The 21,738-nt window shown below is 43.8% G+C and overlaps 1 protein-coding gene and 1 pseudogene across 1 annotated transcript; one reads left to right on the top strand and one right to left on the bottom strand.

The window, feature by feature from the left end:
- LOC120029702 overlaps nucleotides 1-21,738 on the top strand; it is a 35,147-nt pseudogene that overhangs the window by 11,127 nt on the left and 2,282 nt on the right.
- Nucleotides 9,432-20,705, bottom strand: LOC120029315 (chondroadherin-like). Its single transcript, XM_038974535.1, has 3 exons — nucleotides 19,920-20,705; nucleotides 9,712-9,875; nucleotides 9,432-9,573 (listed from the first exon to the last, which is right to left on the bottom strand). The coding sequence occupies exons 1-3, from the start codon at nucleotides 20,703-20,705 to the stop codon at nucleotides 9,432-9,434; spliced, it is 1,092 nt and encodes a 363-aa protein (XP_038830463.1).

Below are 21,738 nucleotides of genomic sequence, written 5' to 3'. Positions count from 1 at the left end.
GGCAGTCATTTCATGTCATATGTTTTGTTCTATGAGAACAGCACTGGGTTTGGAGCTCTTAAGTAGGATGGGCCGCTGATTGCTTTTGAAACATTTTATGATGATAATGATGTTGATGTTCATTGGTGGTAATAAGTGTTATGCAGGTGGTAATGCAAGCAGGTGAATGTAATATTCTCTTCTTTGCTGGTCTTGACCCAGGTGGGATGCAATGTCATTATGTGCCCGACCCAGTTTAAGACCCAGAAGTACTGTGGCATTCTCAGATAGAGCTGTCCAGAGATGGACACTGCTATCACAGGATCTGTCAAGAGTGCCAGGTATGACCACACTGCTTTCTTCTTTTGATGAATTCTCAACTATCAGTTACATTGAGTGATGGTCAAAGCACAATACCCACAAAAAACATGCATCCTGTTCTGGAGGGTACAACGCTTTGAACATTGCAGATAGAAATATCTTCATTAGAGCTGGCATGATTCTACATCTATGTGAACGTTCTGTAACATTGCATGCCACTGAGCGTGACCCCTCCTCCTCAGACTCCCAGACCTCCACACAGTAATAGTGACAGACGGCCAGTAGCTGGGGATGTACCATCCGGAGGACGTGATGCAGGCAGGGAGTAGGAAACACGTGCAGCAGCTGGATGAGCTGCAGAAGAAGTTGTCCTTTGACGACCCCATCAACATTCAGTTCACATCGGTACTTTAACTAACTGCATACTCTCTCTCTCTCTTCAATCTTCCTATTGGATCCTGCACTCACAGTTCATCTTTTCTTGGTCATGGTATTCAACAAATCTACACTGTGAATGTTAAATCGTTTGTTGACATCGATCTGAATAACTCACAGTATTGAGTAATGATGCATGCTCCAGTTGACCTATTCAAATTAATTTGTATATGCATTGCTTTGTTTTTGCTATTTCTCTGACATACTTTTTTGTCTGTTGTCAGGGCACGACGGGAAACCCCAAAGGTGCCACCCTCTCCCACCACAACATCGTCAACAATGACTACTTTTTTGGCATGCGAGTGGGCTATGACTGGAGGGTGAGTGCCCTGCCCACACAGACACATATGATTCCAGACAACGGGTGATGTGCCAACCTGGCAGCTATGGGGAGTGAAAGGTATGGCAGAAATATCTAAGTCCTGGTGGAGAACATGCATTCATTGTTATTGAGAAGTTTTCTGGGACAGTAAACCGTGGTGTAGGTTTATTTTTGTGCCTCAATCAAGTTTTTCCACTCTTCCACCCCCCCAGGTGTACCTTTGTCTACGGCAATCCTACTATGTACATCGACATGCTGGGCCAGCCTGACTTGGCCAAGTTCAACTTGTTGTCAGTGGAGGGAGGTAAGAGATCATGTTGAACTCCAGTCATTGGTTTCTGTTGTAATCATATTCTTGAAATAAAATGTATTGAACATTAGTTAGGATGGTTTGAAATCCTGCATACTCGGGGGACCTAGAGGACCGGTATTGGAATCTTGGAATTGATGATAGCAAATGTATGTCTTAGATGACATATATGTGTTTGTTTCTGCATTTTAGGCATCATGGCTGGTTCCCTGTGTCCACCTGAAGTAGTGAAAGTAATTTCTGCCATGGGCGTTAAGGAACTCTTAGTGAGTAATGTTTTTCTTAAGTTTATTGATTACTTTAAGTTAATTGATTATTGGATATAAGTGATTGTTCAGAGAGTTCATTCACATGGTTTCCCTGGCCTGAGTCAGTCCCTGGTTAGCAGGGAAGGCTCAAAACGAGCTGTGAACTTGCCCTTCAGGACCGTCACTGCAGGGCGCAGTTAATATATTTTTTCGTTAGAGGGAGACATTTTAACACGCAAACGTCCTTCCAGATTCATCATTGCAGGGTTGTTGGCCAACTCTACTGCATGTGTTTGTTTTAGCCCAGCACTAACACACATGCTTCTACTAATAAGCTACAGATTAATATTTTGATTAGCTGAATCGGGTGTATTAGTGTTACGCTGGGACAAAAGCCTGCAAACCCTGTAGCTCCCCAGGAGTAAGGTTGGCTATCCCTATGATATTGTCTCTCTGTTAATGTCTTCATCTGTTTACGCACAGTAGTTGAACATGGAATCAAGACAGACAAGATAACATCTTTATTTCTTCGATGTTTATTGGATGTGAGTTGTTCACCTCCGAAAGTCGAAAAAAATACATTTATGATGTTCAATATACATTAAAAAAAGAAGAGTCAAATCTTAAGAGTTATGATACTCGCAGAGTTTGGTAAGTGTTTGATGCTTATAGACAATCCATTGACTTAGCAGTAAAAAGTATATTTTTTCAATGTCAATCAATTACTTTAAATGAAATGTAACACAGTGTGTCTGGATGTGTCCGCTAACAAATGAAGCATTGCCACAGCAGGGGGGATGGAAAAGGCAAAATATTTAGTATATTACTTATTTAGTCAAAGACATGACACCTCTGCCACCTTTTCTCATATCCATTTTGAACTGTACACCATTTTCCCCTGTGATAACAGATTTAAATGCATTGCAAACCCTTTTAAACTTAATTCATGTAAGAATTAAGTATCTTTGTATCTCTAGGGAGATTGTCCTTTGTATGTATTCAGTCTTTAAACAAAAGATACTGCTGGAGAACTGGAGTCCTCTCTTTGTTCATGTCGTCTCTGACTGTTCCTTCTCAACTTTGACCTGCCATCGCTCCGTTGTCTCATAAACCCTTTCAGAAAAAGTCCTCAGCCGCCTGCGCTGTGATGTGTCGTTTACCTTTGGTCAGAGTTTGAGAGGGGTCACGCTACGTCGACGTCCGTTTTACGGTCACAGTCCTTTCAGGATGTTCCCTCAGTCTGACAGAGAATTTCTCACAGGAAAAGCGAGACAGCGAGACATGACCAGCCGAGTGACCCATAGTAAATAAAGGGAGACCTGGCCTGGAGCATTCCATTTAGGTTTTGGGGGGAATTTGGGGGAATTATGCAGGCCATTGCTGTGGCAGTAGGCGGCAGGGTCCTGAAAGGTGAAGGTGTAAAGCTGGCGTCAGGGAGAGCGAGACGAGGAGAGTCAACATGGCTGTTTGTCTGAGTGTTGGTTGTAGGATGCTTGACAAATTCCTCAGCCGTTGAAAAGAGAGTGGGATGAAAGAAAGGTGTGTGTTTGTATTGATAAAGGTTGTGTGTATGTTGTGTGTGAACTGAACCACACAATTCTTCCCCTTGTGTACAACTGTTTTCTTGAGTCTCTGCTTCGTGTAAGCCTTTTGGTTTTCTGTTTGTGTTTTTTGTGTGCATGTGTTTGTGTCATGTATCACTCCCTGTGTGTACATGTGAAATTGAGATTTGGCAGATAGTGAGATGGACAGTCTTGAAGTAGCAGTTAGAGTTGCTTTCTTTCTTTCTCTGCACACGTACCAAGCCCGTCACCTGGACAGGCCTTTCCCCTCAGGCAGCGTCTCCTGTAGAAAGACATAAACATCAGCAGCCAAGTCAAACAGTCTGCCATCCTACTGGTCAACGCCATGACCGGGACACGCTGTTCTGTTCTGGACAGGACACCAAGGCCAAGATGGAAAAAGAACAGCCAGGGGACAGACTCTGACGAGCAGACAAAGAGTTCTGGGGGAAAGAACAGGGAAAGGGAAAGAAGAACGTCAAGCTAGGCAGGTCCCAAACCATCCCCCGACATTAAGTGCTACTGTCTCAAGCCAAAGTCATGTTGTGTCCTACACACACAAATTCCCGCCTTCATATGAATACAAGCTGTGAGGAAAGCATTGAAGCCTGAAAGGGACCAGCAAAAATGTGAAATGTGTATCAAAAATCAAAACCCTTTGTCAAGATGTACTTCGGTAAATTCATGACTTTAAACTCTCGCAAGTCTGATACTGAGAAACTCATAACCCGTTGGGCACACCACGTCATTTCAGTATGGATAATTGGGTAATATTTGGTTGAAACATTGATCAATAAGATTTCAACCTACAGTGCATTCGGAAAGTATTCAGACCCCTTCCCTTTTTCCACATTGTGTTACGTTACAGCCATATTTTAAAATGTATTAAATAAAAAAATCCTCATCAATATACACACATTACCCCATAATGACAAAGCAAAAACAGTCCACCTGTGGTAATTTCAATTGATTGGATATGATTTGGAAAGGCACACACCTGTCTATATAAGAGCAAAAACCAAGCCATGAAGTCGAAGGAATTGTCCGTAGAGCTCCGAGACAGGATTGTGTAGAGGCACAGATCTGGGGAAGGGTACCAAAACATTTCCGCAGCATTGAAGGTCCCCAAGAACACAATGGCCTCCATCATTCTTAAATGGAAGAAGTTTGGAACCACCAAGACTCTTCCTAGTACTGCTCGCCTGGCCAAATTGATCAATTGGGGAGAAGGGCCTTTGTCAGGGAGGTGACCAAGAACCTGATGGTCACTCTGACAGAGCTCCAGAGTTCCTCTTTGGAGATGGGAGAACCTTCCAAAAGGACAACCATCTCTGCAGCACTCCACCAATCAGACCTTCATGGTAGAGTGGCCAGGTGGAAGCCACTCCTCAGTAAAAGGCACACGGCAGCCCGCTTGGAGTTTGCCAGAAGAAACAAGAATCTCTAGTCTGATGAAACCAAAATTGAGCTCTTTGGCCTGAATGCCAAGGGTCATGTCTGGAGGAAACCTGGCACCATCCCTATGGTGAAGCATGGTGGTGGCAGCATCATGCTGTGGGGATGTTTTTCAACGGCAGGGAATGGGAGACTTTTCAGGATCAAGGGAAAGATGAATGGCGCAAAGTACGGACAGATCCTTGAGGAAAACCTGCTCCAGAGCGCTCAGACTGGGGCAAATTATTACCTTCCAACAGGACAATGACCCTAAGCACACAGCCAAGACAACGCAGGAGTGGCTTCGGGACGAGTCTCTAAATGTCCTTGAATGGCCCAGCCAGAGCCCGGACCTGAACCCGATCTAACATCTCTGGAGAGACCTGAAAATAGCTGTGCAGCGACGCTCCCCATCCAACCTGACAGAGCTTGAGAGGATCTGCAGAGAAGAATGGGAGAAACTCCCCAAATACAGGTGTGCCAAGCTTGTAGCATCATACCCAAGAAGACTCGAGGCTGTAATCGCTGCCAAAGGTGCTTCAACAAAGTAGTGAGTAAAGGGTCTGAATACTTATATATACTGTAATATTTCAGTTACATATACATTTGCAAAAATGTCTGAACCTGTTTTTGCTTTGTCATTATGGGATATTGTGTGTAGGTTGATGAGGGGAAAAAACGATTTAATCAATTTTAGAACAAGGGGTCTGAATACTTTCCTAATGCCCTGTACATTCAACTCACTCAATAAGACAGCCAAATGCAAGTTGAATTTCTAAAAGCACAACCAAATACCAAAGGAAAAACAATGTCTGATTTTTGGTTTAGTTGTCAATTCAAATGTCTATCACTGCGCTTTCAACCTATTAAAAGCACAGCAAAGTTCAAATGGTAATACAATGTCAGATATTAGGTTTATTTATACAACAGATGAATTTGTTATCATTGTGAATTTGTTATCAATTTTATAGCAGAACCAAATGACCTGGATTGCAGTTGAGATTACATTAAAAGTGCATATTGCAAGTGATCAATGGCAGTCAAGATTCTGACCAAATTATTACAGTAATTGTGAAGATCTCCACAGACCTGTGATGACCTACTGTACGCATGCTATCTTGACCATACATGCTTTATATGATTACATAAGAAGAAATGTGTAGTTACAGTAACCTCAAATGTGGCCATGGATGTGTGACTCATTTTAAGGTTCATTTTTACATTCGTTTGTAAGATACTATTTACTGTATTACAAAAGTAATATTAAATTGTGTTTGGTTGACAACACAACCAAATATTAACATTTAAAGGTGATGTATCTACTGCTTGGAAAGTTCCATCTAAGCCACTGGCTTAATCCTATTTTTTTACTTTTATTTTTGTTTGCGTTGGAGACGTGAATCCAACACATCATTTGTTACCTTGTTGACAAGTTAATAGGTTATTTATTGTATTTCAAAAGTGATAACGCAACCAAACAACATTTGAAAGAGATTTATCTACTGCTTGGATTGTTCCATCTGTGCCACTGATTTAGTATGGCTTTAATTCCAGTTTGTTGACAAGTTAATAATGGATATGTTGGATTCAAGTCTCCATCTCAAAATAAAATCGAAGAATAGGACTAAATCAAACTTTAAATGCACTTTAAAGTGGCAATATGTAAATTTTTGGGCAACGTGACCAAAATCACATAGGAATATGAGTTATAATCTATCATTCAACTTGAAAGCAAGTCTAAAGCGGTAGATCAGTTCTATATAAGCTATTTCTATGCTTCCCATTCTTAAGTTTTGTTTGTACACCAGCTTCAAACAGCTGAAACAACAATATTTTTGATTATGGAAAATATATTTCACAGCGGTTTAGATGGTACAATAGTTCTCTACACTATACTAGCTTATTTTGTCGCACAAACTGAAATTAGGCAAACTATTAGAGATTTAGCAACCAGAGATTGGGGCAGGGATTTCTGCTTAGTGCAACTTTAAATAAAGTTTGATTTGATTTAGTCCTATTCTTTAACTTCGATTTTTTTGGTTGGATGGAGGAGTGAATCCAACATATTAATTATTCATTTGTAGACCAACTGGAATTAAAGCCAGACGAAGTCCAGTGGCACAGATGAAACTTTCCAAGCAGAAGATGCATCTCCTGCAAATGTTGATATTTGGTTGCGTTGACAACCAAATAAAATTCAGCATCACTAAATATCATATCATACAATTTTAAATCAGCAAGCGCCTGAAATCGTAAGTCTATTGTATTGTCTTTTTGTTGTTGAATTCAGGGTTGAATTTAAACAATAGCTGTTAGGGTTGCAAATGATATATATGCCTAAATAGCATGATTGATGATATACAGTGCCTTCAGGAAGTATTCACACCTCTTGACTTTTCCACATTGTGTTGTCTTAGTGCCTGAATTTAAAATCTATTAAATTGAGATTTTTTTGTCACTGGCCTTAACACAACACCCCCATAATGTCAAAGTGGAATTAAGTTTTTCAAAGTATTCAACCCGTTTATTATGGCAAGCCTGAATAAGTTCAGGAGTGAACATTTGCTTTATAAGTTGCATGGACTCTGTGTGCAATAATAGTGTTTAACATGATTTGTGGATGACTACCTCATCTCTGTACCCCTCATATACAATTATCTGTGAAGTCCCTCAGTCAAGCAGTGCACAGATTTAACCACCAAGAACAGGGAGGTTTGCCAATGACTCGCAAAGAAGGGCACCTATTGGTAGATGGATAAAAATGGAAAAAAGCAGATATTGAATATCCCTTTGAGCATAGTAAAGTTATTAATTACACTTTAGATGGTGTGTCAATACACACAGTTACTACAAAGACACAGGTGTCCTTCCTAGGAAACCACTCAGGGATTTCAACAATGGTGACTTTAAAACAGTTACAGAGTTTAATGGCTGTGATAGGAGAAAACTGAGGATGGATCAACAACATTGTAGTTACTCTACAATACTAACCTAATTGACAGATTGACAATAAGGAAGCTTGTACAGAATAAAAACATTCCAAAACATGAATCCTGTTTGCAATAAGTAAAGTACAGTAATATTGCAGAAAATGTGGCAAAACAATATGTTTATGTCCTGGATACAAAGTGTTATGTTTGGGGCAAACCCAACACAACACATTACTGAGTACCACTCTCCATATTTTCAAGAATAGTGGTGGCTGCATCATGTTATGGGTAATGCTTGTAATTGTTAAGGGTTGGGGAGTTTTACAGGATAAAAAATAAACAGAATGGAGCTAAGCACAGGCATAATCCTAGAGAAAAACCTGACTCAGATTAATTCACCTTTTAGCAGGACAATAACCTAAAGCCTAAGGCCCACTCTGGAGTTGCTTACCAAGAAGACAGTGAATGTTCTTGAGCGGCCGAGATACAGTTTTGACTTAAATCTACTTGAATAATCTATTGCAAGACCTGAAAATGCTTGTCTAGCAATGATCAACAACCAATTTGACAGAGCTTGATTTATTTTATTTTTTTAAACATAATGGGCAAATGTTGCACAATCCAGGTGTGGAAAGCTCTTAGAGACTTACCCAGAAAGACTTACAGCTGTAATTGCTGCCAAAGATGCTTCTACAAAGTATTGACTCGGGGGTGTGAATACTTGTATAAATAAGATATTTCTGCATTTCTTATTCAATAAATTAGCAAACATTTTCTACAAACATGTTTTCACTTTGTCATTATGGGGTATTACGTATAGATGGCTGAGAAAAAAATAGATTTAATCCATTTTGAATTCAGGCTGTAACACAACAAAATGTGGAATAAGTCAAGGGGTATGAATACTTTCTCAAGGCACTGAGTGATAAAGTATGGTCACATTTCATTTGCTCTGTTAAACCTACCCTTTGGAATTACTTTTTATCCCCAATTTCGTGATACGATCTTGTCTCATCGCTGCACGGACTAGGGATAGGCGAAGGTCGAGAGTCATACGTCCTCTGAAACATGACCTGCCAAGCCGCACTGCTTCTTAACACACTGCTCGCTTAACCTGGAAGCCAGCCGCACCAATGTGTCAGCGAAAACACCATCCAACTGACAACCAAGTTCAGCTTGCAGGTACCCGGTCGCCACAAGGAGTCGCTAGAGCACGATGAGCCAAGGAAATCCCCCCCGGCCAAACCCTCCCCTAACGACACCTTGCCAATTGTGCATCACCCCATGGGGCTTCCGGTCACGGCCGGCTGTAACACAGCCTGGGATCAAACCCGAGGCTACAGTGGCACATCAGCACTGCGATGCAGTAACTTAGACCGCTGCTCCACTCGTGACTGGTCAAATGAATTTTATTTTTAAGTGGAGATCTCTCAACTATCATTCTCACAATAGCACATTGGTAATAGTCAGTGAAAATATCAGAGCTGGGCTGTGCTTGGTTAAAACCCTGGATGGGAGACCATAGGGTAGCTGTAGATAAATCAATTATCCAGCCTATAGTTTTTTTCTGATAGTGGATATAACGTTGAAGATCTGACATGGTTTTAATGGTACAAATTCAACATATTTTATAGGGTTTTCTATGTTGAAATTTGGTTAACATGATGACAATCCTGTGCTTGAAATTTCACCCTCAAAACAACAGTTTAGGTTTTAAGACCTTTTTCAAATCCAATGTATTTTCCACATGAATTCCACTACACAATACGATGACAAATTACATTGAAACAGCTTGCTAGCTTCAGCTCATAAATTCACTTAACTGAGGTTTAACTTGCCTATTTGCGGACTAGTTTTGTAATTTGTCAGTCGCCAGTCAGATTACCTCTTTTAATGACGCGTGCCCTTCTTGGCTCTCTTTGTCTTGACTTTGCAGCTGCTGAAGGCAGAGCTGTCTCTGATCTGCTTTCCTCTCTGTGAGGACGGAGAGACACAGAGCGCATCAGGGCGCTGGCGGCTAGAGTCCATCCACCTAGTGGGGGGAAACAGAGAGAATTAGACACAGGGTCTTGGAAAAGGACGGGACATTTTCCAATTACTGGAGGAAAAGTGTGGTACAATATGGCTACCACGTTTGGCTTGTTAGCCAGGTTAAATATGAGCTCCTTACTTGCGCAGAGGGGCAAGCGTGCAGGTGCAGCTCCAGGGGTTGTTGGAGAGCGTGAGGTTGGTGATAGTGGTGAACTCCAGGCTGTTGGGGAGGGACTTGAGCTTGTTGTTGTCCAGGTGCAGAGACTTGATGGCCGTCACTCCGTTGAATGCAGCGTCAGAGAACTAGAGGCAGAGACACAGACACAGTATAAGAGGCTTTTTAGTTTCATTAAAAGAGATCGACTTTGACAAGATATTCAAAACATAACCAAGAACAGTCTTGTCCTTCAAAAGTAATTAATTGCATGTATAATAGCTTCCCACGGCTCATTTGATATCCCTGAATTCAACTATTGAAATCCCTAAAATCAACCAGTATATCAGGTAAATCTCCCCTTTCATTTAGCAGAAGCTTTTCTCCAAAGCGACTTACAGTAAGTAGTGAGTGCATACATTTTCGTACGGGTCCCCCATGGGAATCGAACCCACAACCCCTGTATTGTAAACGCCATGCTCTACCGACTGAGACACTCTCACAGGGCATTGAGGTCACACCAAGCCTGCTGATAGATGGATGTAGAATTTGTTCTACCTTTGTAGTTAGACCTCATCCATAATATCTGTCAGAGGGCAGACGGAGATGTTTGGTAGAGGGAATCCTTTTTTTTTTTTCCTACAGCAGAGTCACTCTGTCATGAAAGCCTCCACTCATAACTGGTTCCTGCAGCGTTGCTTATGTAAACTTGACTGTCTCACCCCTCTCTTCTCCTAAACTTCATATGCGTTTGTGAGGCCGCTAAAAACTTCACAGAGGTGCAAGATGAACTGATGCTCACCATGTCAAGTTTGGCTCTTAGCCTTCTAGCAGGAGGAGAGAGGGAAGGAAGGAGGTCCGGGGGCAGCTGTGAGAGGAGGGTGGGCTTTGCTTTGGGGGGATGAGTTATGTATGTCTATAAGAGATGAAGCTATTGATTGAGGCGTCTTTTTGGAAATTTCCACTGCGGAGGTTCGCGAGCACCGAGGTGGATATTTCTGGTAATTTGAGGCAATGGAAGATGGATGACTTCCAGCATGGCCAGGTTGCTCTCTCTCTCTCTCTCTCTCTCTCTCTCTCTCTCTCTCTCTCTCTCTCTCTCTCTCTCTCTCTCTCTCTCGCTCTCTCTCGCTCGCTCGCTCGCTCTCTCTCGCTCTCTCTCTCTCGCTCTCTGTCGCTCTCTCTCTCGCTCTCTCTCTCTCTCGCTCTCTCTCTCTCTCTCGCTCTCTCACGCTCTCTCTCTCTCTCTCACGCTCTCTCTCGCTCTCTCTCGCGCTCTCTCGCGCTCTCTCGCGCTCTCTCGCACTCTCTCTCTCTCTCACGCTCTCTCTCTCTCTCACGCTCTCGCTCCCTCTCACGCTCTCTCTCTCTCTCACGCTCCCTCTCTCTCTGAGCCACTCTCTCTCTTCCTCTGCCAGGAAGGCTTGCAAAGGGCCCAATTGTCCATTCAACTGAGGGGCGATGTACAAGCTAAAAATACTTGTCCTTCATGGGCCACGGAACACCCTGCCTCTATTTACCTCTCTCCTAAACCTTACTGACCTGTTTGTAGGATCCTCGTGCTGAGGGCAAAAAAATGCACAAAGCTGAAAATAACACTTGTGTAAGAATTAGGCTGGGACATGCTTGGATATGGCCAAGCAAAAACAAAACACCTTCAAAATAACCATGTTCCCCGCCACCCCAAAACCTCGACATCTCCCGCTGCTTTTCCCTCACTCTAACTCACAGGTATACAGTCTGCCAGAGAGATGTCTTCATACTGTAGCGTGGATACTGTACACTCAAATATTAGATTCACTCCTAGTGTTGAATAAACTTTGAGTTTGGAATGTATGCAGCAAGGTAGTCCCTCCGTCAGTATATGGAGTTATAACGGGCAGTGTGTTCATTGGGAATTAGGCAGAAAAGCTCTCATCTGAGTCTCTCTCGAGGCCTTCTCATCTCTCCACTCAGGCCTTGATTGGGGTTGGTCAGCCGAGGGAGATAGCGATCATGTAACCTTGTTACATTTTACATCGTTACGCTATGAGTTACTAGGTGAAGGGTTGGCTGTGTTATCTCTAGATAGGAAACCATTTCCAGTGCTACCTGGACTGTGCCTGCTGTTGTTCCATGAACTCTGTAGCCTTGGGGTGTCTGTATGATAGTTCAAACTTCTCTGCCATAGACTGGAGCGATTATAGGGGACATCTATGCATCACTCGATTTGTAAATAGTGACTCCCCAAAGGATGGAAACTAGCCAGATCTTAAAAGCCTCTTCAGACTGCACCATTTAAGTGTAATGAGGCAGTCACCCACCTCAAACACCAACGTGAACCTCAGGAATGATCCATCACTGCGTCAACACCGCCCCCTCACTGTATGGTCAATGATATCTTGGGCTTTCTGTATGTGCCTTGGGGAACCCCTGTCTGACGGTGTGTTTGGGTTTACAGTACATGCTGAAGAGTGTGGTCCATACCAGCGGTTTGTAATGATGCTACTAGGTGATTGTTTGGAATCTCCCAGTTGGGAAGATGTACATGCTGCCCATATCATTCCCATGTATTTCCTTAATGTAAAGAGCAGGGACCTCAGCCCTCCAACTTCACTTCTTGTCCTCACAAAGCTAGATTGGACATGAATCCAATCTTCAACACCAACTGTCCACCAACCAACTACATATGGGAATGGAGCTACACAATACTAAAACACCAATGCTCTCTACCACTGTGCAAAACTCCAGATCCACACAATCTCAGATGCAGAGTAAACTTAAACTAAAACAAAAACTAATCAAGAAAAAAATATTTTGTAAACTGATAGGAAATAATTAACCCATTTGAAAAACTAACACTATACTGAAACTATGTTTGCCTCCAAAAAAAAAAGTTAAATAAAAACCATCATGAATTATGTTACGTTTTAGTTTTTTTTCTAGATCTAATGGGGTTTTCAAGCTACTGAACCTAGCGGGTAAATATGGCTAGGAGATGGTGATGTTACAAATAGACCTAGCTAACATGGAAAAAAATCTGCTAGGTAGCTAACTTGATTGTTCTTACATGTACTACAAAAGTTAAAAAGCATTCGATTGGTGTAAACATGGGCGAGAGAGTTCCCTTTCGGCATATTTTTTGCACCAGTCTCGGCGCTATTCCTTTTAAATCTAGGGCTCTATTCAACGCTTCAGCGTTAGAGAATCTGCGATTGAAATTGTAAGGTCATTTCCGATTGAGCTGACATATGCAGCGTTTACCGTGAATGGTGTCTCCGCTAAAGTGTAAACATTGCCTTTAAATTTTAATCACGCTGTAAAGCTGATCTTATGTGATGTGGATTTAACAGAACCCCTAATCTATGACCTGACCCATCACCTTACGTATTACTGCCCCCCCAGTTGCAAGATGTGACCCCCCCAAATACAAAAATACAAAAATAAACTATACAACAAAATGTAGCCTCCCAGGCAATGCTTTCTGTCCAACACTGCAATTAAATAATATAAAAACCATATAGAAACTAGCAAATCAGGTCTGAAAACTAACTGAAACTAAACTGAATTCAAATAAAAATCGAAAAATGAATAGAAATAACACAAAACTATAATAACCTTGACTTTTGAAAGATGCTCTCTTTTCACCACACCATACCCCGAGCAGAGCAATCAGGATCAAAGAACACAATCAACAGTTTTTTTTGTGTGTTTTTATTTTCCAACCGGGAGTCATGCTGAGACCAAGTCTCTTTCTCAGATGAGCCCTGCATACACATCAATACACATCAAAAGCATCAATATACACATCAATACACTAAAAGCAAAACGCAACCATAGAAAATAAACACGTTGTTCAGTGAAAAGGTCCTCAATCAGCCTTTTGAATTGCCCTAGAGGCACCGATTCATCCAATTTTAGAGAACCTTGGAGAGCAAGGTGCAAAAAAACTAAAAGCAGATTGACCTAACTCAGTGGAGATCAAAGGGATCTCCGGAGTTAGCCATCCCTGAGACCGGGTCTGGTATCTCGTAAGTCTATCAGTTAACAATGAAGTAAGGTATGGCGGAAGTTTATGCAGGAGGCTTTATAAAGAACGAGTGCAATGCATCGATCTACAAAGTTTTAAAGAGGGCCAGCCTACTTTCTGATAAAGAGTATAGTGATGTGTATGGAACCTATTGCCTGTAATAAAGTGTAGTGCGCTATGATAAACTGTGCCCGATGGCTTCAATACAGTAGCAGCTACATTCATATAGACAATATCCCCATAGTTTATAACCAGTATGAATGTTGACTGAATGATTTGTTTTGTGCTATTTAATGAAAGGCATGACCGATTCGTATAAAATAAGCCCATTTTAATTCCTACTGTCAACATGCTTTTTGAAAGATAGATTTTCATCAATCCAGATGCCCAGATATTTATAAGCAGGGACATGATCAATGAGGGCACCATCCAATGTACATATGCATAAATCCTCAGATACATTTTTATGTGGTTGGGAGAATAACATGTATACTTGGTTTACCTGCATTAAGTACCAATTTCAGTTCAACAAAGGCTTTCTGCAAAGAAATGAAGGCAGATTGAAATAAGAGGCTGGTCAACCGTGGATGCAATAGCACACACAACAATGGCATCTGCATATAGGTTTATGTTAATTGTTTTTGCAGATATACCAACATTGTTTATATAGACAGTAAAAAATACAGGACCTAAAATTGATCCCTGTGGGATACCTTTTGTAATATCTAGGAAACCTGACTTGACATCATCAGAAAAAACACAGGGCCAGGACGTGTGTTCCGGGCATGTGCTGACCAACTGGCAGGTGTCTTCACTGACATTTTAAACATGTCCCTGATTGAGTCTGTAATACCAACATGTTTCAAGCAGACCACCATAGTCCCTGTGCCCAAGAACACAAAGGCAACCTGCCTAAATGACTACAGACCCGTAGCACTCACGTCCGTAGCCATGAAGTGCTTTGAAAGATTGGTAATGGCTCACATCAACACCATTATCCCAGAAACCCTAGACCCACTCCAATTTGCATACCGCCCAAACAGATCCACAGATGATGCAATCTCTATTGCACTCCACACTGCCCTTTCACACCTGGACAAAAGAAACACTTATATGAGAATGGTATTCATTGACTACAGCTCAGTGTTCAACGCCATAGTACCCTCAAAGCTCATCAGTAAGCTAAGGATCCTGGGACTAAACACCTCCCTCTGCAACTGGATCCTGGACTTCCTGACGGGCCGCCCCCAGGTGGTGAGGGTAGGTAGCAACACATCTGCCACGCTGATCCTCAACACTGGCGCTCCACATGGGGTGCGTGCTCAGTCCCCTCCTGTACTCCCTGTTCACCCACGACTGCATGGCCAGGCACGACTCCAACATCATCATGAAGTTTGCAGACGACATAACAGTGGTAGGCCTGATCACTGACAACGACGAGACAGCCTATAGGGAGGAGGTCAGAGACCTGGCCTGGTGGTGCCAGATTAACAACCTATCCCTCAACGTAACCAAGACTAAGGAGATGATTATGATTATACAGGAAAAGGAGGACCGAGCACCCCCCCATTCTCATCAACGGGGCTGTAGTGGAGCAGGTTGAGAGCTTCAAGTTCCTTGGTGTCCACATCAACAACAAACTAGAATGGTCCAAACACACCAAGACAGTCGTGAAGAGGGCACGACAAAGCCTATTCCCCCTCAGGAAACTTAAAAGATTTGGCATGGGTCCTGAGATCCTCAAAAGGTTCTACAGCTGCAACATCGAGAGCATCCTGACTGGTTGCATCACTGCCTGGTACGGCAATTGCTCGGCCTCTGACCACAAGGCACTACAGAGGGTAGTGCGTACTGCCCAGTACATCACTGGGGCTAAGCTGCCTGCCATCCAGGACCTCTACACCAGGCGGTGTCAGAGGAAGGCCCAAAAATTGTCAAAGACCCCAGCCACTACAGTCATAGACTGTTCTCTCTACTACCGCATGGCAAGCGGTACTGGAGTGCCAAGTCTAGGACAAAAAGGCTTCTCAACAGTTTTTACTCCTGAACAGGTAATCAAATGGCTACCCGGACTATTTGCATTGTGTGCCCCCCCAACCCTCCCCAACCCCTCTTTTTACGTTGCTGCTACTCTCTGTTTATCATATATGCATAGTCACTTTAACTATACATTCATGTACATACTACCTTAATTGGCCCGACCAACCAGTGCCCCAGCACATTGGCTAATCGGGCTATCTGTATTGTGTCCCGCCACCCACCACTCGCCAACCCCTCTTTTACGCTACTGCTACTCTCTGTTCAACCATATCTACATGTACATACTACCTCAATCAGCCTGACTAACCGGTGTCTGTATGTAGCCTCGCTACTTTTATAGCGTCGCTACTGTATATAGGCTGTCTTTTTACTGTTGTTTTATTTCTTTACCTACCTATTGTTCACCTAACACCTTTTTTGCACTATTGGTTAGAGCCTGTAAGTAAGCATTTCACTGTAAGGTCTACTACACCTGTTGTATTCGGTGCACGTGACAAATAAACTTTGATTTGATTTGATTAATGATTCAAAAAAGTTTGCTAGACATTTTTGAGATGGGGCAATAATTATTTTGGTCGGAGGGGTCACCACCTTTGTGGAGAGGGAGCACATGGGCCGCTTTCCAAACCCTCGGGAAAGCACCCGTGATAATCGTCAGTTTAAAAATATGTCAGTAGCTAGGTTTCCATCCAATTTGTGACCGATTTTCATGTGAATATTCAAAAATCTGCATAAAACAATATGCACATTTTCCCACCTTAAATTCCCATGTACCGAATGAAAAATGGGGTTCCATCACATTTTTAACTGCACTGATGGATTCGTCACAAAAACTGTTGCGTTATATAGCAAATGTACACAGTCTGGTCTTAGCACATGCGCTGTAGCCAACAGCTCACAGATACAGTGAGTTCAGGGGCGACAGATAGCCTAATGGCTAAAGCGTTGGGCCAGTAACCGAAAGGTTGCTGGATTGAATCCCCGAGCTGACAAGGTAAAAATCTGTCGTTCTGCGCCTGAACAAGGCAGTTAATCCACTGTTCCCCGGTAGGCCATCAACGTAAATAAGAATTTGTTAACTGACTTGCCTAGTTAAAAATATATATATACACTGCTCAAAAAAATAAAGGGAACACTGAAACAACACAATGTAACTCCAAGTCAATCACACTTCTGTGAAATCAAACTGTCCACTTAGGAAGCAACACTGATTGACAATACATTTCACATGCTGTTGTGCAAATGGAATAGACAACAGGTGGAAATTATAGGCAATTAGCAAGACACCCCCAATAAAGGAGTGGTTCTGCAGGTGGTGACCACAGACCACTTCTCAGTTCCTATGCTTCCTGGCTGATGTTTTGGTCACTTTTGAATGCTGGCGGTGCTTTCACTCTAGTGGTAGCATGAGACGGAGTCTACAACCCACACAAGTGGCTCAGGTAGTGCAGCTCATCCAGGATGGCACATCAATGCGAGCTGTAGCAAGAAGGTTTGCTGTGTCTGTCAGCGTAGTGTCCAGAGCATGGAGGCGCTACCAGGAGACAGGCCAGTACATCAGGAGACGTGGAGGAGGCCGTAGGAGGGCAACAACCCAGCATCAGGACCGCTACCTCCGCCTTTGTGCAAGGAGGAGCAGGAGGAGCACTGCCAGAGCCCTGCAAAATGACCTCCAGCAGGCCACAAATGTGCATGTGTCTGCTCAAACGGTCAGAAACAGACTCCATGAGGGTGGTATGAGGGCCCGACGTCCACAGGTGGGGGTTGTGCTTACAGCCCAACACCGTGCAGGACGTTTGGCATTTGCCAGAGAACACCAAGATTGGCAAACTCGCCACTGGCGCCCTGTGCTTTTCACAGATGAAAGCAGGTTCACACTGAGCACATGTGACAGACGTGACAGTCTGGAGACGCCGTGGAGAACGTTCTGCTGCCTGCAACATCCTCCAGCATGACCGGTTTGGCGGTGGGTCAGTCATGGTGTGGGGTGGCATTTCTTTGGGGGGCCGCACAGCCCTCCATGGGCTCGCCAGAGGTAGCCTGACTGCCATTAGGTACCGAGATGAGATCCTCAGACCCCTTGTGAGACCATATGCTGGTGCGGTTGGCCCTGGGTTCCTCCTAATGCAAGACAATGCTAGACCTCATGTGGCTGGAGTGTGTCAGCAGTTCCTGCAAGAGGAAGGCATTGATGCTATGGACTGGCCCGCCCGTTCCCCAGACCTGAATCCAATTGAGCACATCTGGGACATCATGTCTCGCTCCATCCACCAACGCCACGTTGCACCACAGACTGTCCAGGAGTTGGCGGATGCTTTAGTCCAGGTCTGGGAGGAGATCCCTCAGGAGACCATCCGCCACCTCATCAGGAGCATGCCCAGGCGTTGTAGGGAGGTCATACAGGCACGTGGAGGCCACACACACTACTGAGCCTCATTTTGACTTGTTTTAAGGACATTACATCAATGTTGGATCAGCCTGTAGTGTGGTTTTCCACTTTCATTTTGAGTGTGACTCCAAATCCAGACCTCCATGGGTTGATAAATTTGATTTCCATTGATCATTTTTGTGTGATTTTGTTGTCAGCACATTCAACTATGTAAAGTAAAAAGTATTTAATAAGAATATTTCATTCATTCAGATCTAGGATGTGTTATTTTAGTGTTCCCTTTATTTTTTTGAGCAGTGTATATGTATAAAAATGTGCGGGTACGCAACCTACATTATGAGATTACTATGGACAAGAGCAATATTATTTGTATCTGTCAAACTGCAGCCAAGCATCGATCATCATGTCACCAGATTTAAGACCCTTGATATTTATTGGAAAGGAGCATCAAGCTTATCACCTTCACCACAACTTCTTTCATCTGTAGATCTGTAAAATTTTGTACTTAACCTTTATTTAACTTGGCAAGTCGGTTAAGAACAAATTCTTATTTACAATGATGGCCTACACCGGCCAAACCCGGACGACACTGGGCCAATTGTGCGCCGCCCTCTGGGACTCCCAATCACAGCCGGTTGTGAAACAGCCTGGATTTGAGCCAGGGTATCTGTAGAGATGACTCTAGCACTGACATGCAGTGCCTTACAGCTATGCCACTTGGGAGCCCCTTTCCCGATTGGTTGGATGGAAACCTGGTTAATGACTCCGCAATCAGGGAAGCAGAAAAAAAACAATTTTAAGCAAGGCATCTACAGTACAGTGGCACATCACAAGTAGAACGTTTTTCAACAACCAGACACAGAGATCCCGCTGGTCTCATCCTGACCACGTGTGGCCTGCTTTCTTCCCATATGGGTGGATAAGTCATCATAAGCATTTTATTACCATACAATGAGACAGATGGGGAGAAAGCACAACAACCAAAGCATAAAAATTGTCTCCGTATCCTGCGCTCTCGTAAACCTGAAAGGTCAGTCAAAATATGATGAATGGCAGAGATCGGCTAAACCACCTCCCATTACCACCTGCCCTTGGCCTACAGTATGTGACCACGGAACTGGGAGAAGAGAAACAACTTTTGACTACTGGAAAATGGGGAGTTGGCCAGTGTCTAGCCAGAATGTACATATACATAAGCAAATGAAATATGGCAAGCCAGAACCAAAACAAACAAACAACAAGCCTCCCTAATCCGCAGGGCTGCTAGAATTTTTAGGACAAGAATACAGTTTTTTATATCTACCGAATGGCTCATGGTGCCTCTAATCCTTGAGACCTGTGTTGCATGAAATTAAACTTGCAATGCTCTCTCATAGTAATAGAATCATATACTGCTTCTACGCCATCCTACTATTGCATTGCGCTACTCTTAAACCAGGGCTGCCCAACCCTCTTCCTGGAGATCTACCGTCCTGTGGGTTTTCAATCCAACCCTAATTTAACACACCTGATTCTGCTAATTAGCTGCCTGTCAACAAGACCTTAACTAGCCTGTCAACAAGACCTTAACTATCTGAATCAGATATGTGAAATTAGTGTTGGACTGAAAACCTACAGGACAGTAGATCTCCAGGAAGAGGGTTGGGCAGCCCTGTCTTAAACTCTCAATTGCCAAACTCTCTCCCTTCCCAAATCAATAAGCTCTTTGTGCAGCCATAAAAGTACCCCCCTCCCCTTAAACAATATGAGACTGACCTTTTCCAGCCCCATGCCATCCAAGTGCAGCTTCTCCATGTAGCGTCCGAAGCTCTGGAAGGCGTTGTCGGGGATGCTCCTCAGGGGGTTCTTGGCCAGGCTCAGTTCCTCCACCACTCTCAGCTTGCTCATGGCCAGGCCAGGATAGGTGGACAGCCTGTTCCTGTCCAGGTGCAGGATGGCCAGATTCTCCACGTCGTCCAGAGAGCCCGGCTGCAGCGAGTTCATCTCATTGCCACTCATGTGCAGCCAGCGCAGGTCTTTGGCTCCGGCGAAGGTGCCTGGCTTGATGTCACGCAGCTTGTTGTCGTTGAGCTGCAGGATGAACAGGTTGATCATGGGTGAGAAGATTCCCTTAGGCAGGTCGCTGATGCGGTTGCCATCCAGGTAGAGGTAAGTGAGCTCGGTGAGGTCCTCGAAGGCACCTGGCTTGATGCTGGTGATCTCGTTGTTGGACAGGTAGAGGTAGATTAGCTTCTTGAGTCCCTTGAAGGCCTGGCCACCAATCTCCTTGAGCTGGCAGTGCTGCATGTGCAACGAGATGAGACCCTTGCTGCTGGCGAAGGAGCCGGTGGGCAGGCTGCCCAGGTTGTTCCTTTGCAGGTTGAGCAGACGGGTGGCCTCGGACACCTGCGGGATCTTCTTCAGCCCCACGTTGTCACAGATGACATGCTGCAGGTCCCCATGGCAGTGACACTGAGCCGGGCACTGGCTGGGGGCGCCCCAAACAGCCGGGCCGAGGACCAGCAAGCAAGTCCCCACCAACAGGAAGCTCACACACGGCATACTGACGCCACTACTCTGCTCAGTCTCTCCACCTTGTCTGTCTTCTGTCTTCTTGAGAGCTTCTTCTTACTGCTTGACAGGCACTCTAAGCTAGAAATTCCTCCAGAAAGACTTAGGGAGATAGAAAGAGAGAGCAGAAGGATTCAGAGAGGGAAGGCAAGAGGTGAGATGGTGTGAAATAGGGGGAGAGTGAGAGTGCACGTGACTGAGAGAGGAGGGCAGCGCAAAAAAGATTCACTCCGGGCTTTGAGAGGAGGACGGCACGGCAGTCAACAGAACACAGCACTATTTATAACATTTATTTAAGGAAAAAAACTGAGAAGGGCTTGCCAGGGTGTTACGTGGAGACCGCGGGGCTGCAAGGGGAAGTCAAGTGTCTTTGACAGTTTAACCCTGCACATGCAGGAGGACAGGTCAGGATCTTCCACTGACCGTTAACTTCTGGTTAAACTTTGTAAAAAGCTTTCAGATCTTCTGCATGAGACATTTAAGCAAATAGTTTGTGTGTGTGCATCATTTTCTGTTGCTTGTTATGTTTAGCACGCAAACGATCTCTAGTTAATACTTGGTCATTTTAGTAATATAAGCAGAACAATTGTGTAAACATTGCACTCTCAAGAAGTTATCAAATACAGTGTCTTGGTGGTTCAGGCACTTTTGACTGCCACTATACAGTAGCAATGGTCTGTATACCTATACAGGTTACCTGGGTTTTTGTTGGGTAGATAAGGAGCCCTCCACTGGCCGTGGTCATTGAGATATTTCTAAAGTCATTTCTAAAATATTTGCCTGAGTAAGTTAGTGAGTGTGCAGTCAGGCGGCAGGTAAGAGGTTAAGGTGGCAGTGTTTAGGGTTCCAGATGTCTATTGTTTTTCAGTCTGCGGTCGGAGGAAAAGGAGCCCGTAATCGTCCCCAGATGGTTGGCAAGCGGCTGGACTCCTTTTCAATTCACAACAACGAGTGCGTTTATGAATCCGATGGACACTCTCATGATAAGTGAAATCTTGAGTTTACTCAACAAATCTAGCGGTTT

This window comes from Salvelinus namaycush, chromosome 35 (assembly GCF_016432855.1).
Source record: "Salvelinus namaycush isolate Seneca chromosome 35, SaNama_1.0, whole genome shotgun sequence".
Classification (NCBI taxonomy): domain Eukaryota; kingdom Metazoa; phylum Chordata; class Actinopteri; order Salmoniformes; family Salmonidae; genus Salvelinus; species Salvelinus namaycush.
The sequence above is the reverse complement of the archived record's forward strand: the minus strand, read 5'-3'. Positions and strand labels throughout refer to the sequence as shown.